Source organism: Sus scrofa, chromosome 14 (assembly GCF_054392235.1).
Source record: "Sus scrofa isolate SSC_HxYL_T2T_F1_AM1 chromosome 14, Sscrofa_HxYL_maternal_Yorkshire_Landrace_v2.0, whole genome shotgun sequence".
NCBI classification, from domain to species: Eukaryota; Metazoa; Chordata; class Mammalia; order Artiodactyla; family Suidae; genus Sus; species Sus scrofa.
In genome coordinates, this window is record NC_139396.1 from 157,701,854 (window position 1) to 157,715,769 (window position 13,916).

Genomic DNA, 13,916 nt, shown 5'->3' on the forward strand with positions numbered 1-13,916 from the left:
TTGAGAAGTTAAGATTAAGAAGTAGTCTTATTTACAGCTGTTACGTGTACAGCCATACTATCCATGCCAAGGTTTTAAATACCTTTTTAATTTTCATAGTTTTTTTTTTTTTTAAGTGTATATTTATTACATGTGTCTATGTACATAGCTGTGTACTATTCCAGAATGAGTTGGAGGGGTTGGTGTAAAGTATAATACTTAGTGGTTTCTTAGAGCCATTATTCTGCTGGGAGGAAAGAAGAGCATGCCTAGTCTTGCAGAGTGATGAATGGGGAGTCAAGTTGATGGGAACTTGTTTTTAGGGTTGCTTGCAACATGATGATGAAGAAGAATCAGAATAAGAAACACTACGGGACTGTTAGAACCCTGCTCCTGAACTGCGTTAAATTGCTGGACAAGAGCAGGCACCCTCAGGTAAGAGTAGCACATGCTCTCTGAATAAATTCTGACAAAGTTGTGGTAGGGAATTGGTGCCTAGACATTAAAGCCACCTTAATCCAGTAACTGCCCAGTCCAGTTTGATACCACATGGGGCTACTGAGCACTTAAAACGGGCTCAATCTGAATCGAGGTGTGCTTTAAATGTAACCTACATACTGAGTTTTGAAGACTGTATGTGCATACACAAGTTGAAATGATATTTTGTGTTTATTGAATCAAATCAAATATTAAAATTGATTTCACCAGTTTTGTTTTTTTTTTAATGTAGCTACTAGAAAAACATTAAACTTTGTGTGTGGATCACATTGCATTTCTCTTGGATAGCACTGTTCTATAAATTTAAAACTCACACAGTTTTTAACAAAGTGATGCTGTTTTTCCTTTGTTTTACCACTATAAGAAGGTAGAAAACAGTTTTATAGTCTCTCTTAAGAGCTCCATTTATGTGAATGGACCTCGTTATCACTTTGTTGGTTGAAAATAAGGTTCACACTCTATATAAAAGCATCTCATAAGACAGAGTCCGTCCTGCACACCATGATTTTACACCACCCTCTTACCTCAGTTGTCTGAACTTGACAACTGTATGTTTCAGTGGAAGGCTAGTTGTTGTATCTTGTTTAAATCAAAAAAGATGTCTAGTATCTACAGGTTTTTTTTGGTTTTTTTTTTTTAAGATCCAAGTTAATTTTAATTATGGCCACATTCAGTTTGGAGATAAAGATATCCTAGAGACCAAACCAGGAGAAACTGCTCTTGGAAGAAAACTGGCAAAACAGTTTCTGGCTTAAATATCTAATTATTGATTAAGGTGGTGGTGGCTGTAGGAAATAGTGTGGAGACTATTTCATGTTTGTGACTAAGAATTACCTAAATAATAGAGGAGAGTAAATGCGAGTATGTAAGTGCTAATTTCTGGACTTTTCCCTCGTTAAGCCAGTGGAGGCCCCCCCCCCGAACCATAGATTGTAAATATTAGTTGTATATTCAAGATAAACTCTTATTACTTCATAGTTTGTAAAGAGAAATTCTTGTTTGTTGTTGATAGGGAGTGATATCTTGCTAATATTTTAGTTATGACACTTTACACATGAAAACTTGTCTCCAGCGAAATACACTTGCCAATTTTTTTTAAAGAGAGAGGACTGGGGGAGTTCCCGTCATGGCACAGTGGTTAACGAATCCGACTAGGAACCATGAGGTTGCGGGTTCGGTCCCTGCCCTTGCTCAGTGGGTTAAGGATCCAGCGTTGCCGTGAGCTGTGGTGTAGGTTGCAGACACGGCTCGGATACCGCATTGGTGTGGCTCTGGCGTAGGCTGGCAGCTGCAGCTCCAATTGGACCCCTAGCCTGGGAACCTCCATATGCCGCGGGAGTGGCCCAAGAAATGGCAAGACAAAAAAAAAAAAAAGAGGACTGGGAATGGCATAATTTCAGGAAATAACCATATCAACCCATGAGGATTTTAGAGTACTTTCAGAGTATAGGTACTTTGAATCCGGAACATTTCTGTGTTTATTAATGGTCTGTGGTGGAAACAGCCTCTCTGCAGATCTCCTAAAATTTGTTCCACTTGATAGAGTGCTCAATTTTGATGACGTATTTTTTTCTTTTTATAAGATTATTGCTTCAGCCAATTACATGCTTTCAGAACTTTTTCAATTGGTTGAACCGAAAAAAGAAGAAAGTTCGGAATCTCCATTAAACGAGAATTCTGATGAAAGTTACAGCGAAGAGGAGGAGGAGATGCCAGACAGCGATGAAAACGGATCCTACAGCACCAGTTCCGATCCATCAGATGACAACAAAGCAGTAGCTATAATTAAGTCTGTTGGAGAATTGTCAGTTCCGGAAAAGTACAAATCCATTCATCAAATCAGGGTGAGCATGTTGAAGTGTGTACTTACAAGTTTTTTCATTGGAAAGACAAACACTGAATGCCGTTAACCTCTCAAAAGACGGCTTTCGTTCCATAACTCCTTCATGGTCTAGGGTCTAGTAATCATTAGCTCTTTGAATTTAAAACTCACTTTTGTAATTGTCCCAGGGTAATGGGCCCACACGCAGACCCAGGGTAAACCACACATGAGTACATCCTTTTTATGTGGGAGGTTTTCCTGTCCAGTGACCAGTGTGTCATCCTTTGTCCTCACTGGGGTGCTTCCTCCCAGTTGCTGTGTCTCCGCGAGGCTGAGTGTACAGGTTGCCTGGTGAACATAGAGTCAGAGCAGATGGCATGGCTCGTTGATCCGCATGGGGCGAGATCTGGCACACTGTCCCTGTGCTGCAGGACAGAACTTGTCAGTGACTGTGGCCCTGCCAGCTAGATTGGACGTGTCTCTGAGCTGGTCAAGGCCACAGAGATTCCGACAACTTCCGCTCTTGAGGTTTCTGCTGTTGGTGCCCGTCGTGCTGAGTGTTGTACCATCAGTCTTTTTCCAGACAGTGTAATTATGTTTTGTTTTGCTAAATTATTATTTACCAGTCATATTTACAGATAATCTCTTCATTTAAATTTGGAGTTAGGAGTTCCCGTCGTGGCGCAGTGGTTAACAAATCCGACTAGGAACCATGAGGTTGCGGGTTCGGTCCCTGCCCTTGCTCAGTGGGTTAAGGATCCGGCGTTGCCGTGAGCTGTGGTGTAGGTTGCAGACGCGGCTCGGATCCCGTGTTGCTGTGGCTCTGGCGTAGGCCAGTGGCTACAGCTCCGATTCGACACCTAGCCTGGGAACCTCCATATGCCACGAGAGCGGCCCAAGAAATAGCTAAAAAGACAAAAAAAAATAAAAAATAAAAAGTTGGAGTTAACTTCCAGCAAGAAAGTTTTATAGATTTTTGGAGGACACCTCTCTGGCACTCTAAAGCCCGGCCTGTCTTTCCGACCTTCTCTTCCTTCATTTCCCCTCTGATGTCCCCTCTCCGCACGGCCTGTTTTTCACTCCCTCACATTCATCAAGATCATGCCTGAGGGCCTTTGCATCTGCTGTCACTTGGGCATAGAACTTTCGTTTCCCCGGGTCTTTTTGCGGCTGCCTTTTTCTAAGCCTTGACTGAAATGTCACCACCTCCAGGAGACCTTCCCTGACCACTCTAGTCAAAACATGCTCTTAACCACCTTCACGGAGAGTGTTCTGTACCTAAAATTCTTGTGTGTGTCTGTCACCTGTCACTGCAGCGTAAGCTCCCTGGAGATGGGGACTCTGCTGGGTCTCCTGGGGCTGGAACACATAATGGGTGACTGAAAGACCAGAGGAAAAAGTCATTAACGGCGTGTCTGAATTTTAGTACACTTCCAGCTTCGTAAAACATGTTTGTGATTATAAACAGAATTATTGATTGTAAAAGTTACCTGTATTTGGGAGACGACATTGTAACAGCATGTAGTTACATTCGGAGAGTGGTGTGTTTATAGATTTCTTTTATAGAGACAGCACTTTCCATCAATATGGAAAGCACGCAGAAATGTAGTCATCGTATTCACATAAACATGTCTTTAGTGTTAGCTTTGCCTTCTCTCAGTACTTCGTAAAGTACAGACAGCACGGCTCCAGAGCCCAGCTTCAGCACTCACTCCCTGTGTGCTTGAATGCATTACTTTCCATCTGTGTTTACTTCTGTGTAAAATGAGAACAGTAATTCCAGCCTCCCAGGATTCATCCAAATGGAATGTTTCGCAGAAGCCTTACTTACGCAGAATTTCAGAAGATGGAGGTTATTAACTGGTTCTGCTCCTACCCAAATATATAAATTATGCATTGAGACCATTGGCAATACTTACTGACTTACTGCTGAAGTGATGATACTGTCAACATACATGACCCAGTAGTAGCACTAAGCCGAGCTGACCTATCGGATTAAGTATACATTTGTTTAAAACATGACTACTCACATTCTTGCTTTTTTTTTTTTGTCTTTTTCCATGTCTTGGGCTGCTCCTGAGGCATGTGGAGGTTTCCCAGACTAGGGGTCAAGTCAGAGCTGTAGCCGCCAGCCTACGCCAGAGCCGTGGCAACATGGGATCTGAGCCGCGTCTATGACTTACACCACAGCTCACCACAACACCAGATCCTTAACCCGCTGAGCAAGGCCAGGGATCGAACCCTCAATCTCATGGTTCCTAGTCAGATTCGTTAACCACTGAGCCATGACGGGAACTCCACATTCTTGCATTTTTGTTTTGAACTTTAAGTGGCTTAAAGCAACACATGTTGGAAGATCTTTTTAAGCAAGATTTTTGTTGATGCTTATGTCAGTTTACTCTGCCATTAAAACAGTACATTAACCCTCAAATGTCAAAAGCTGAATACACAGAAACTTTCCAAGTTATTGATTTGTAAAGTTTTAGTAAAATTTCCAGGGGGTGAGAGCTAGGGAATTGTCATCGTGGCAGCATATTACTGATTCTGAATGTTTGTCTCCGCAGCCCAGTTGTGCATTTCCAGTTTGCCATGACACGGAAGAGCGCTGTAGGCTTGTGCTGAGCTATGTTCTGGAGGTGAGTTTCCGTTTAGACGTCATAATTCAGCGACGCTTGCGCTCGATAGGCAGGTGGCACCTGTTGAGTGGTGTCCCAGCGTTACTCAGAGTGATGTTCTACTGTGATGCTTTTTCCCTTTAAGCATAAGCTGCGAATTAGTTTTCCCCAGCACTTCCAGGTCAATGAAATTTTTAAAGCCCGTTTTCAAAGTATAAATTCTCTAATTGTATTTAGTGGTCCAGACAGCACCTTATATTTACTTTGCAGTTAACGTCCAGTTCCATGTGTGGTAAATGTTTCTCCACTTTTTTTAAAGGGTCTGAAATCTGTGGATAGCAGCATTAAAAAAGAAAGCGACCTCCCTGCAGCTGACCCCAACACCCCCATCCCATTAAAATATGAAGATGAATCCACAAGGGGGGGTCCTGAGGGTCTGGAGAAGCAGATGGCCTTGTTTTTGGACAAAAGTAAGTTGAATTGAAGTGCAAATAAGGCCTTTTCAGTGGAATAACATACGCGGCCTTTATCAACAGCAGACTTAGGTCAGTGAAGGCATTTTTAGAAAGGAATTCCGAAAAAGGATATCGCGTGAATGGAAAACAGTGAAAGATAGCCTTTCCTTTGAAACAAGATGAGGCGGGATCATTTCAGTCCTTGGTGGATGTTGCTAACAAGAGCCTGAGGGACCTGCTTCTTGCCCTCCCTGCTGGGAGGAGCTAATGCCTTCAGCCTGGCAGGGTTCTCCTGAGAAGGGGCCGCCTCAGTCACAGCAGCCAGGCGTTCAGGCGCCTGAGCTTAGAGGCCTAGACTGCCCAGCTGCCCGTCTCAGCTTCGCCAGGGCGGGTCGCGTGACTGTGTTCTCTCTCCAGGCAGAGACGGTGACGGTGCCTGCTTTAAAGCCTGGCACGTGGGTTAGGTGAATTAGTGAGATGAGGGCAGGTGATGAGCGTCTTACAAGTGGTGGCCCTGGTTCCCTCGTGGTTCTCGAATGAGCTGCAAGTGTCGTTTGTAAGGTACCTGGTTCTCCAGCGTCACTTCCTGAGGCACTTGTGGACTTTGAGGTAAAAGCCCTTTGTTTCTTGTTTATTTTAATCTAAGTTGCCTTTTCCTTTTTCCAGCCTTATCTCCCCCCGCCCCCCACTTTTTTAAACAGTCAGTTTCAGTTGTTTTTAAAAGTGCTTTGAAGGCGTGTATGTTGAAGATAGCGCCAAGGTCTTTGCGGTCTTGCCTTCTCTCTACGCAGCGGGGCGGGGAGCGGGTTCAGCCCCCGCTTGTGTCCTGCGTCCTGGCTGCCGGCCTGAGCCTACGCGCCGGAGGGGGACCAGCCAGCCCTTGAGGCCTCGCTCGCTGCCCTGCTCATGGGGTTCTCTCATCTGAACTGCCTTTTCTCTCTCTTCTCTGCCCCGTCTCAGCTGTTAAAACCCTACTCACGTTCGCGGGCTCCATGCTCGCCTCTGCCTCCGTCAGAGCTGCTCGATTCCCTCGCCACTTTGTCCCGTGAGCGCTTCCTGAAGCCTTAGCCATCATCGACTGCGTGTAACGCTTGCACGCACACACCCGAACACACTTGTGAGCAAGAACTGGGTCTTACTCATGTTTGGTTTTCTCACAATGCCTCATGCACAGAAACTGCATCTCGTAGCAGAGGAAAAAGAGATAGGCACCCAAAGAAAACCATAAAAGAGACTCAAGTCTCTCTCATTGCTCTGAAGGACTCGGGTGTCGTAGCTGTTCGAGACCTGAGAACTCTGATGGCGGGGAGTGGGTTCCCACAGCCTGGTGTTCGTTCCTCTCTCGGTAACTGCACTTGCTGGACTTTGTTGTGGTCTGTTATCTGCCCTCTGCCCTCCAGTCTGTCAAGTCTGTAAGGACACAGGCCGTGCAACTTCATGTCACTGCTGCTTGTGCCTAGCACGGTGCTTGGCACAAAAGGGATCATTCGTTGGCTAAAGGAGGCAGTGATGGGCTGGACTTAGAGGACATGGTAACTAAGATGGGATGAAGGGAAAACAGGCATCTGTGTCGGCAGCGAGCGGCCACGTGACTTTAGTGGCTGTAGGGGTGGCGCACTGGCGGGGAAGGCTGAAAAAATGGAGCTTAGCAAGTGGGCTGAGGTGCCGAGGCGCAGTTGACCAAGCGGTGAGAAGCCTTTGGAATGTTTAGAACAGGAGTTCCACCGTGATTAAAACTGTGCTTTAGGAGGATAAAGTTTTTTGGCAGTTTGACAGACTAGAAAGAGGAAGCAGGTGTCAGTCACGAGTTTAATCACGTCAGTGACCCTGAAAGAGAAGGACGGACGGAGTCGGTGGCGGCGTGGGAGCAGGCTTTTGGAAAAGCCCACGTGAGGGTTCCACGTCATTGCCTTGACGTAGCAAAGCCTGGTATTGACCAGTTTGGGTAATAGACCTACGCCTGGAATGTTTTTATCAAGAAACAAATGGTTTTTTTACAGTGAGACTTATATTAAAATGTGCTGCCTTTTTTCCCTCCTGTCATAGTGGGCTCCCTTCAGAAGGGTAATTATTCCAGTCAGTCGGGAATGATCCCTGGTTCCTGGCAACATAAAATGAAACTCCAGCTGATTCTCAAGTCCTCAAAGGCCTATTATGTTTTGTCTGATGCTGCCATGAGTCTTCAGAAATATGGACGCGCGTTACGATACATTAAATTGGCTTTGCAGAGCCACGGTAAGTCACTCTGAGTGTGTTTAATAGGCTTTGGGAGGAGAGTAGAGAAGCCGTCTGAATCACAGTGAAATTTTATTCCTATTTCTGCTGTAAAATTAAACTTTCTAATCTTGCATATGTTTCCTGGCATTTTCCCCTTTGAGTGGTTAAACATCTCTTCATTTTGAAAAACGTGAAGTCATACGCGGTATCTGACATAAAATAAACTTGGGGTTGGAGGATCCAGCACAGTCACTGCTGTGGCGTGGGTTCAGTCCCCGGTCCAGGAACTTGCACATGCCACAGTCGCAGCCAAAAGAATTAGAGTGGATACAGTGGTAACAAATTTTCTTCATTTTTACTGTGTTCATTCAGTTTTAGTGTGCTGTTTTTTCTCCTTCCTGCCCTTTGCACTTAGATACTTACTGCTGCCTCTGCACAAATATGCTTTCTGAAGTGCTGCTGTTTCTTTCTCAATATTTGACGCTCTGCGGTGACATCCAACTAATGCTGGCCCAGAATGCAAACAACAGAGCGGCACACCTGGAAGAGTTTAACTACCAAACGAAGGAAGATCAGGAGATCCTCCACAGCCTCCACAGGGAGTCCAGCTGCCAGGGTACGCCCGAGACTCATCCCTTCGCGGCAGTGCCAGAGAGGGGTTTTGGTATTGCTGTTTCGTTTCATTATTTCTTCATGTTAAAATTGAGCGTGATCCTGGGTATTTGTGTATAAACGGCTTTGAAATATTTCGTCATGACTAATTGTACAACTGGAACCAACTGAAAAACAATCTCTCGAGACTATCCTTTTGTAAGATTTTTCTAGGTAACCCTTTTAGTCAACTAACCAAGCAATGATTTTCTCTTGAAAAGGAGTAACAGTTGGTAAAATGGATGAATTAACCTTCTGAATGGTTCTGGGGGGCCAAGACACAGAGATCTTTTTGTTGTTGTTGTTGTTAGTTTTTAGGGCCACACCTGCAGCCTATGGGAGTTCCCAGGCTAAGGGTCGAATCAGAGCTGCAGCTGCTGGCCTACACCACAGCTCATGGAAAGGGCAGGTCCTTAACCCACTGAGCGAAGCCAGGTATCGAACCCACGTCCTCATGGATAGTAGTTGGGTTTGTAACCCACTGAGCCACAAGCGGATGCCAAGAGATCATTACTTTTTTAAATGTAGGTGTAGCTGGCTGTTTTTCAGAGTTGTCAGATTTTAAAACTGGGAAATAGGAGCATTCAGTCCATAGCAGCAGATTCCGGCCCTCTCAGCTCGGTGGAGTCGTATAAGCACCTGCACCTATGCAGTAAAGGCTCCTTCAGAAGCCTGATCTCAGGTCTCATTTGTGATGTACCATGGAGCTGTTTTATTATGGTCTTAAATTGTTTATATCCCTTGATATCCACATCCCCAAAGTTTTAGACTATTAACATCTAAGAGAAGCATCCTAGAGGAGGAAAGGTAGTATTTCCTCGGTTTTTTGCCCTCTTTCTTCCCTTCTCCGCTCTGAGTTTCTTGAGGGATTATTTGAATGGACATGGTTAGAAAACCCTTGGTTTGTTTTTACCGCTCCCATCGTGTTAATTTCATTTAAATTCCCTCTCTGTGAGAGCCATGTGCCCCTTGAATGTTATCAGCGGGAGAACCACCCTCTCTCTCCTTGAATTTGTGGCCCTGCACCGAGTTTACCTCAGTCCCCACTAGATGGCAGGGTTACGTCTTTGAGAGCTTATCATCCCTTCTTGAGCGACTCAAAACTTAGACTGGCAAACCATAAAGTACATAACTAGCCTCTAGTAGCAATCAGAGCATTATTTCAAGAACTGTTTTCAGTAATTGAAAAAAATTGTTTGGAGTTCCTGTCATGGCCCAGTAGTTAACGGATCCGACTAGGAGCTATGAGGTTGCGGGTTCAATCCCTGGCCTTGCTGAGTGGGTTAAGGATCCGGCGTTGCCGTGAGCTGTGGTGTAGGTTGCAGATGTGGCTCGGATCCCGCGCTGCTGTGGCTCTGATTCGACCCCTAGCCTGGGAACCGCCACATGCCACGGGAGCGGCCCAAGAAATGGCAAAAAGCCAAAAAAAAAAAAAAATTTGTTTTACCTTTAAATGAGACAACTTTAGGTCTGTACCAATAAGATGTGAACCTTGTAAAACCTGGGTCAGTAAAATCTGAATTGTTATTTTTAGACAGGAAAGTATTTCTTTAATTTATTAAACTGTAATGTCCCAAGAACATATAGTTTTAGAAATAAATTCAGAAAGCTTTACTTTTGAAACTGAAAAATTATTAGTTGCATTAATCGACTTTCCGTATGTTTATGCTATATCGTGTTTGTTATTTTTTCTCTAAGGTATTAGATTATTAGATACTAAGCAAGAAGGGCTCATGAGACTCATGGTGGTGTTTCTTTTTTTTCCCTTTTAAGGATTTGCATGGGCAACTGATTTGTCTACAGACTTAGAAAGTCAACTTTCAGTTAGTTGTAAATGTTATGAGGCTGCTAATGAAATCTTGCAATTTAATGACTTAAAAAGTCAAAACCCAGAACACTATGTACAAGTATTGAAGAGAATGGGTAACATCAGAAATGAAATCGGTGTCTTTTACATGAATCAGGCTGCAGCGTTGCAGAGTGAGAGAGCAGGTGAGTATCTGGGGGGTTCTGTTTTGCCTCTTCTGTTAGAAAATTGTGCCATTTTTATGTGGTTCAAGCCAAGAATCAAGCATTTTGATTTTATGTCATAAAGGGGTGCTCTGTTAAAGGATCTTCTTATTATTCTCAAGAAATCAAGAAAAAAACCATTATTTTCCCTTGGGATTCATCATTTCCATGTCCTCCATCTGACCAGTTCAGAAGTGAGTCAGACAGTCAGCTCTGTGGTTGGCTCTGTGCTGGTGTGTAATTGGCTAAAACAGTTCTCTGAGATGGGAAGGCAGCTATGAAGACACATCTGTGAAAATGCTCTCAGTACAAATGCATTCCCATAGAGGAGTAGGGAAAGAGACGTTTCTTGAAGTTGCAGCATTCTTGGAAGGCTTGTGGAATAAGGTGGCATTTGGGCAGACTGCGCCATGGCATGTGGTGTGTGGCACGTCCGCAGGCAGATACGGGAAAGGCGGGCTGTCCTGACTGGAGTAGGCAGCATTAGGAAGGAGCCAGAGGTGCAGTTTCGTGTAGCAGCGGGGGGTCTTCAGTGATGCAGGCAGAGAGTGATGGATTCATCTGGGCCCAGGTTGAGTCTGCGATACCAGTGGACACGTGAGTGAATGGTCAGTTAGAAATAGGTGCTTCGAGGAGTTCCCGTTGTGGCGCAGTGGTTAACGAATCCGACTAGGGACCATGAGATTGCGGGTTCGATCCCTGCCCTTGCTCAGTGGGTTAACGATCCGGCGTTGCTGTGAGCTGTGGTATAGGTCGCAGACGCGGCTCGGATACCGTGTTGTTGTGGCTCTGGAGTAGGCTGGCGTCAACAGCTTGCTCCGATTAGACCCCTAGCCGGGGAACCTCCATATGCCTCGGGAGTGGCCCAACAAATGGCAAAAGACAAAAAAAAAAAAAAAAAAAAAAAAAGAAGTAGGTGCTTCGAGCTCTGGGTGAGCAAGGCATGGGTTGGGACTCACAGGGTGATGGTTGAAGGCGTGAGGATGGACTAAAAGGCGAATGCTGTTCACACGGCAGGAGAAACGGGGCGGAGGTAGAACTCAAGGCGGCAGGTACATTGAATACGTTTTTGTGAACCTGTGGGTCTGAGCTGAACGCGGCACTGGGTACACAGTTCATTGCTGGTGGAAGAACATGTGCTTTTGGTAAATGTTGTTCTTTACACATGTATAATTTTTTAAATCGAGGTATAAGACCCTGTGTTTTCAGGTGCCTCTGGAGGGGAGGGCAGTGACGGAGTAAGAAAAGTGGTAGTAGTCAGCAACGCAGAGCGTGAGCTGAGATCCCTGGAACCTGGTCGCTTCTTTATAAGATAGTGCTGTGCTCAGGTGTTTATGTGCTTGCTTTCACATCAGCTGGTTAATAGTGAAGAGGACTCTGTTACATTAGTCTGCTTGGCTGCCACAGTAAACTGTCACAGACGAGGCGGTTTAAACAACAGCAGTTTCTTTCTTACACTCTGGAGCTGGAAGCTCAAGGCTGGATTTCTCTGAGACTGGCTTGCAGATGGCTGCTTTCTTGCCATGTCCCCCCATCCCCGGACTTTGCGTGTTCCTGATGTCTCTCTCGAATGACCACTGGTCATTTGGATCAGAGCCCCACCTTATGACCTATTTAACCATAACTGCTGGCATTTGTGGTTAGAGCCTCAGCATGAATGAGAGCGTGGGGGGGGGGACGCACCCACACAGCGGGTGTGATGGGAACAGCACACCGCAGCTGATCCAGGCGGCTGGCTCTCCTGCTGCTGCCACGCTGCTCTCATCAGCTCATCCAGAGACCCTGGTGGGTTTGTGCTGATAACTGCTTACACAATTGTTTTCTTTCTTTCTTTCTTTTTTTTTTTTTTTGTAAAGTGAGCAAAAGTGTGTCTACTGCAGAGCAACAGTTGTGGAAAAAAAGCTTTTCTTGTTTTGAAAAGGGGATTCACAACTTTGAGTCGATTGACGATGCCACGAATGCTGCCCTTTTACTGTGCAACACGGGACGGCTCATGCGCATCTGTGCACAGGCCCACTGTGGCGCGGCCGAGGACTTTAAACGTGAATTTTCCCCCGAGGAAGGCTTGTATTACAATAAGGTAATGCACTTGCTCACACACTGGACCACATCTGCTTACACTTGACTGTCATTTACAGTTTGCTGTTGTGCCAGTGAAATGTTGTAAAGCTTATACAGTTAAAAAAAGGAAAGGAGTTCCTGTCTTGGTGCAGTGGAAATAAATCCAGCTAGGAACCGTGAGGTTGTAGGTTTGATCCCTGGCCTTGCTCAGTGGGTTAAATATGCGGCGTGGCTGTGGCTGTGGTGTAGGCTGGCGGCTGCAGCTCCAATTCGACACCTAGCCCAGGAACCTCCATACGCCGCAGATGCGGCCCTAAAAAGCAAAAAAAAAAAAAAAACCTGCGGTGATGGCAAAGGACTAGACAGAACATTAAAACACTTAGAAAGTGGCCTAAGAGTACTAAGAAGGTGGTCCTGAAGGTGACAGGCTGAATTGGTGGGAAAAGATGACTGTTCAGTAAACCGCGTCGGCATAGCCGGAGGAAACGTCCAGTGCAGTAAAGACTGACGTGGACAAGTGACATGGACAGTGACACAAACGAGTGAATCTATAAAAGTTCAGAAGAAAATGCAGTCGGCGTTTATCTGCTAGGATAGGAAAGGACTTTTTCTACATAACACAGTAAGCAAAAATCACATAGTAAATGATGGATTTTTTTTTTTTTTTGTCTTTTTAGGGCTGCTCCCAAGGCACATGGAGGTTCCCAGGCTAGGGGTTGAATTGCAGCTGTAGCCGCCGGCCTACGCCACAGCCGCGGTAATGCCAGATCTGGGCTGCATCTGCAGCCTACACCACAGCTCACGGTGCCAGATCTGTAACCCACTGAGGGAGGCCATGGATTGAACCTGCATCCTCATGGGTGCTAGTCAGATTCATTTCTGCTAAGCCACGACAGGAACTCCAAGATGGATAAATTTAAATGCACAAAAATAATATTTTTTAAATGCACATCAGAAAGCACAATTGAAAAACAGTTCACCATCTAGCAAAAATATGGATAGCACACATGACAGATCAGAGGTTAATAAACCCTTAATCTATCAAGAATAATCAAGAATCATTGAAAATAAACTATGTCAGTAGAGAAAAGGACAGATAACCTTGAAGAAAATGTCATACATGTAAAATAAGGAAAGGGTTAATAGGAAAGCAAAATTTCAAAATACAAAGTTTTAGGAAATTTTAAAATTGAGTTTCCTTTAGCAAACTGTAAATCTGTTTTGGCAAACGGTAGCGTGCAGTTGTTGGAGAGGGTTCAAGAACACAAGAGCACTCATGCCATTGAGGACTTTGACGTTGTTGAAATAACTCAGGACCTCAGATTGTGAGGCTGAGCCGCTGCCCACTGCTTAACGTTAATGAGCAATGTTCATTGCATGGTGAACTTTAAAAAAAAGCGACTTTTGGAGTTCCCGTTGTGGCACAGCAGAAATGAATCTGACTAGGAACCATGAGGTTGCAGGTTTGATTCCTGGCCTCCTTCAGTGGGTTAAGGATCTGGCGTTGCCATGAGCTGTGGTATAGACTGGCAGCTACAGCTCTGATTAGATGCCTAGCCTGGGAACCTCCATATTCTGCGGGTGCAGCCCTAAAAAGACCAAAAAAAG

General features: G+C 45.0%; 1 protein-coding gene and 1 long non-coding RNA gene across 12 annotated transcripts in view; one reads left to right on the forward strand and one right to left on the reverse strand.

The window, feature by feature from the left end:
* EDRF1 (erythroid differentiation regulatory factor 1) overlaps window positions 1-13,916 on the forward strand; it is a 43,443-nt gene that overhangs the window by 14,449 nt on the left and 15,078 nt on the right. For 6 of the 11 annotated variants that reach the window (XM_003359396.5, XM_005671561.4, XM_003133222.5 and 3 more), the window contains 8 exons: window positions 303-414; window positions 2,061-2,321; window positions 4,864-4,935; window positions 5,234-5,384; window positions 7,416-7,604; window positions 8,002-8,202; window positions 10,011-10,229; window positions 12,104-12,327. In XM_003359396.5, the coding sequence (XP_003359444.1) occupies window positions 303-414; window positions 2,061-2,321; window positions 4,864-4,935; window positions 5,234-5,384; window positions 7,416-7,604; window positions 8,002-8,202; window positions 10,011-10,229; window positions 12,104-12,327 (1,429 nt within the window). Of the gene's footprint in view, window positions 1-302; window positions 415-2,060; window positions 2,322-4,863; window positions 4,936-5,233; window positions 5,979-7,415; window positions 7,605-8,001; window positions 8,203-10,010; window positions 10,230-12,103; window positions 12,328-13,916 lie in introns of all 11 variants that reach the window. The other 5 variants (XR_014827145.1, XR_014827146.1, XR_014827147.1 and 2 more) reach the window with 2 other exon arrangements.
* LOC146397128 (uncharacterized) lies at window positions 293-9,674 on the reverse strand. The gene is made up of 2 exons (XR_014827173.1): window positions 9,603-9,674; window positions 293-3,159 (listed from the first exon to the last, which is right to left on the reverse strand). It is a non-coding gene; the product is annotated as an uncharacterized LOC146397128 (long non-coding RNA).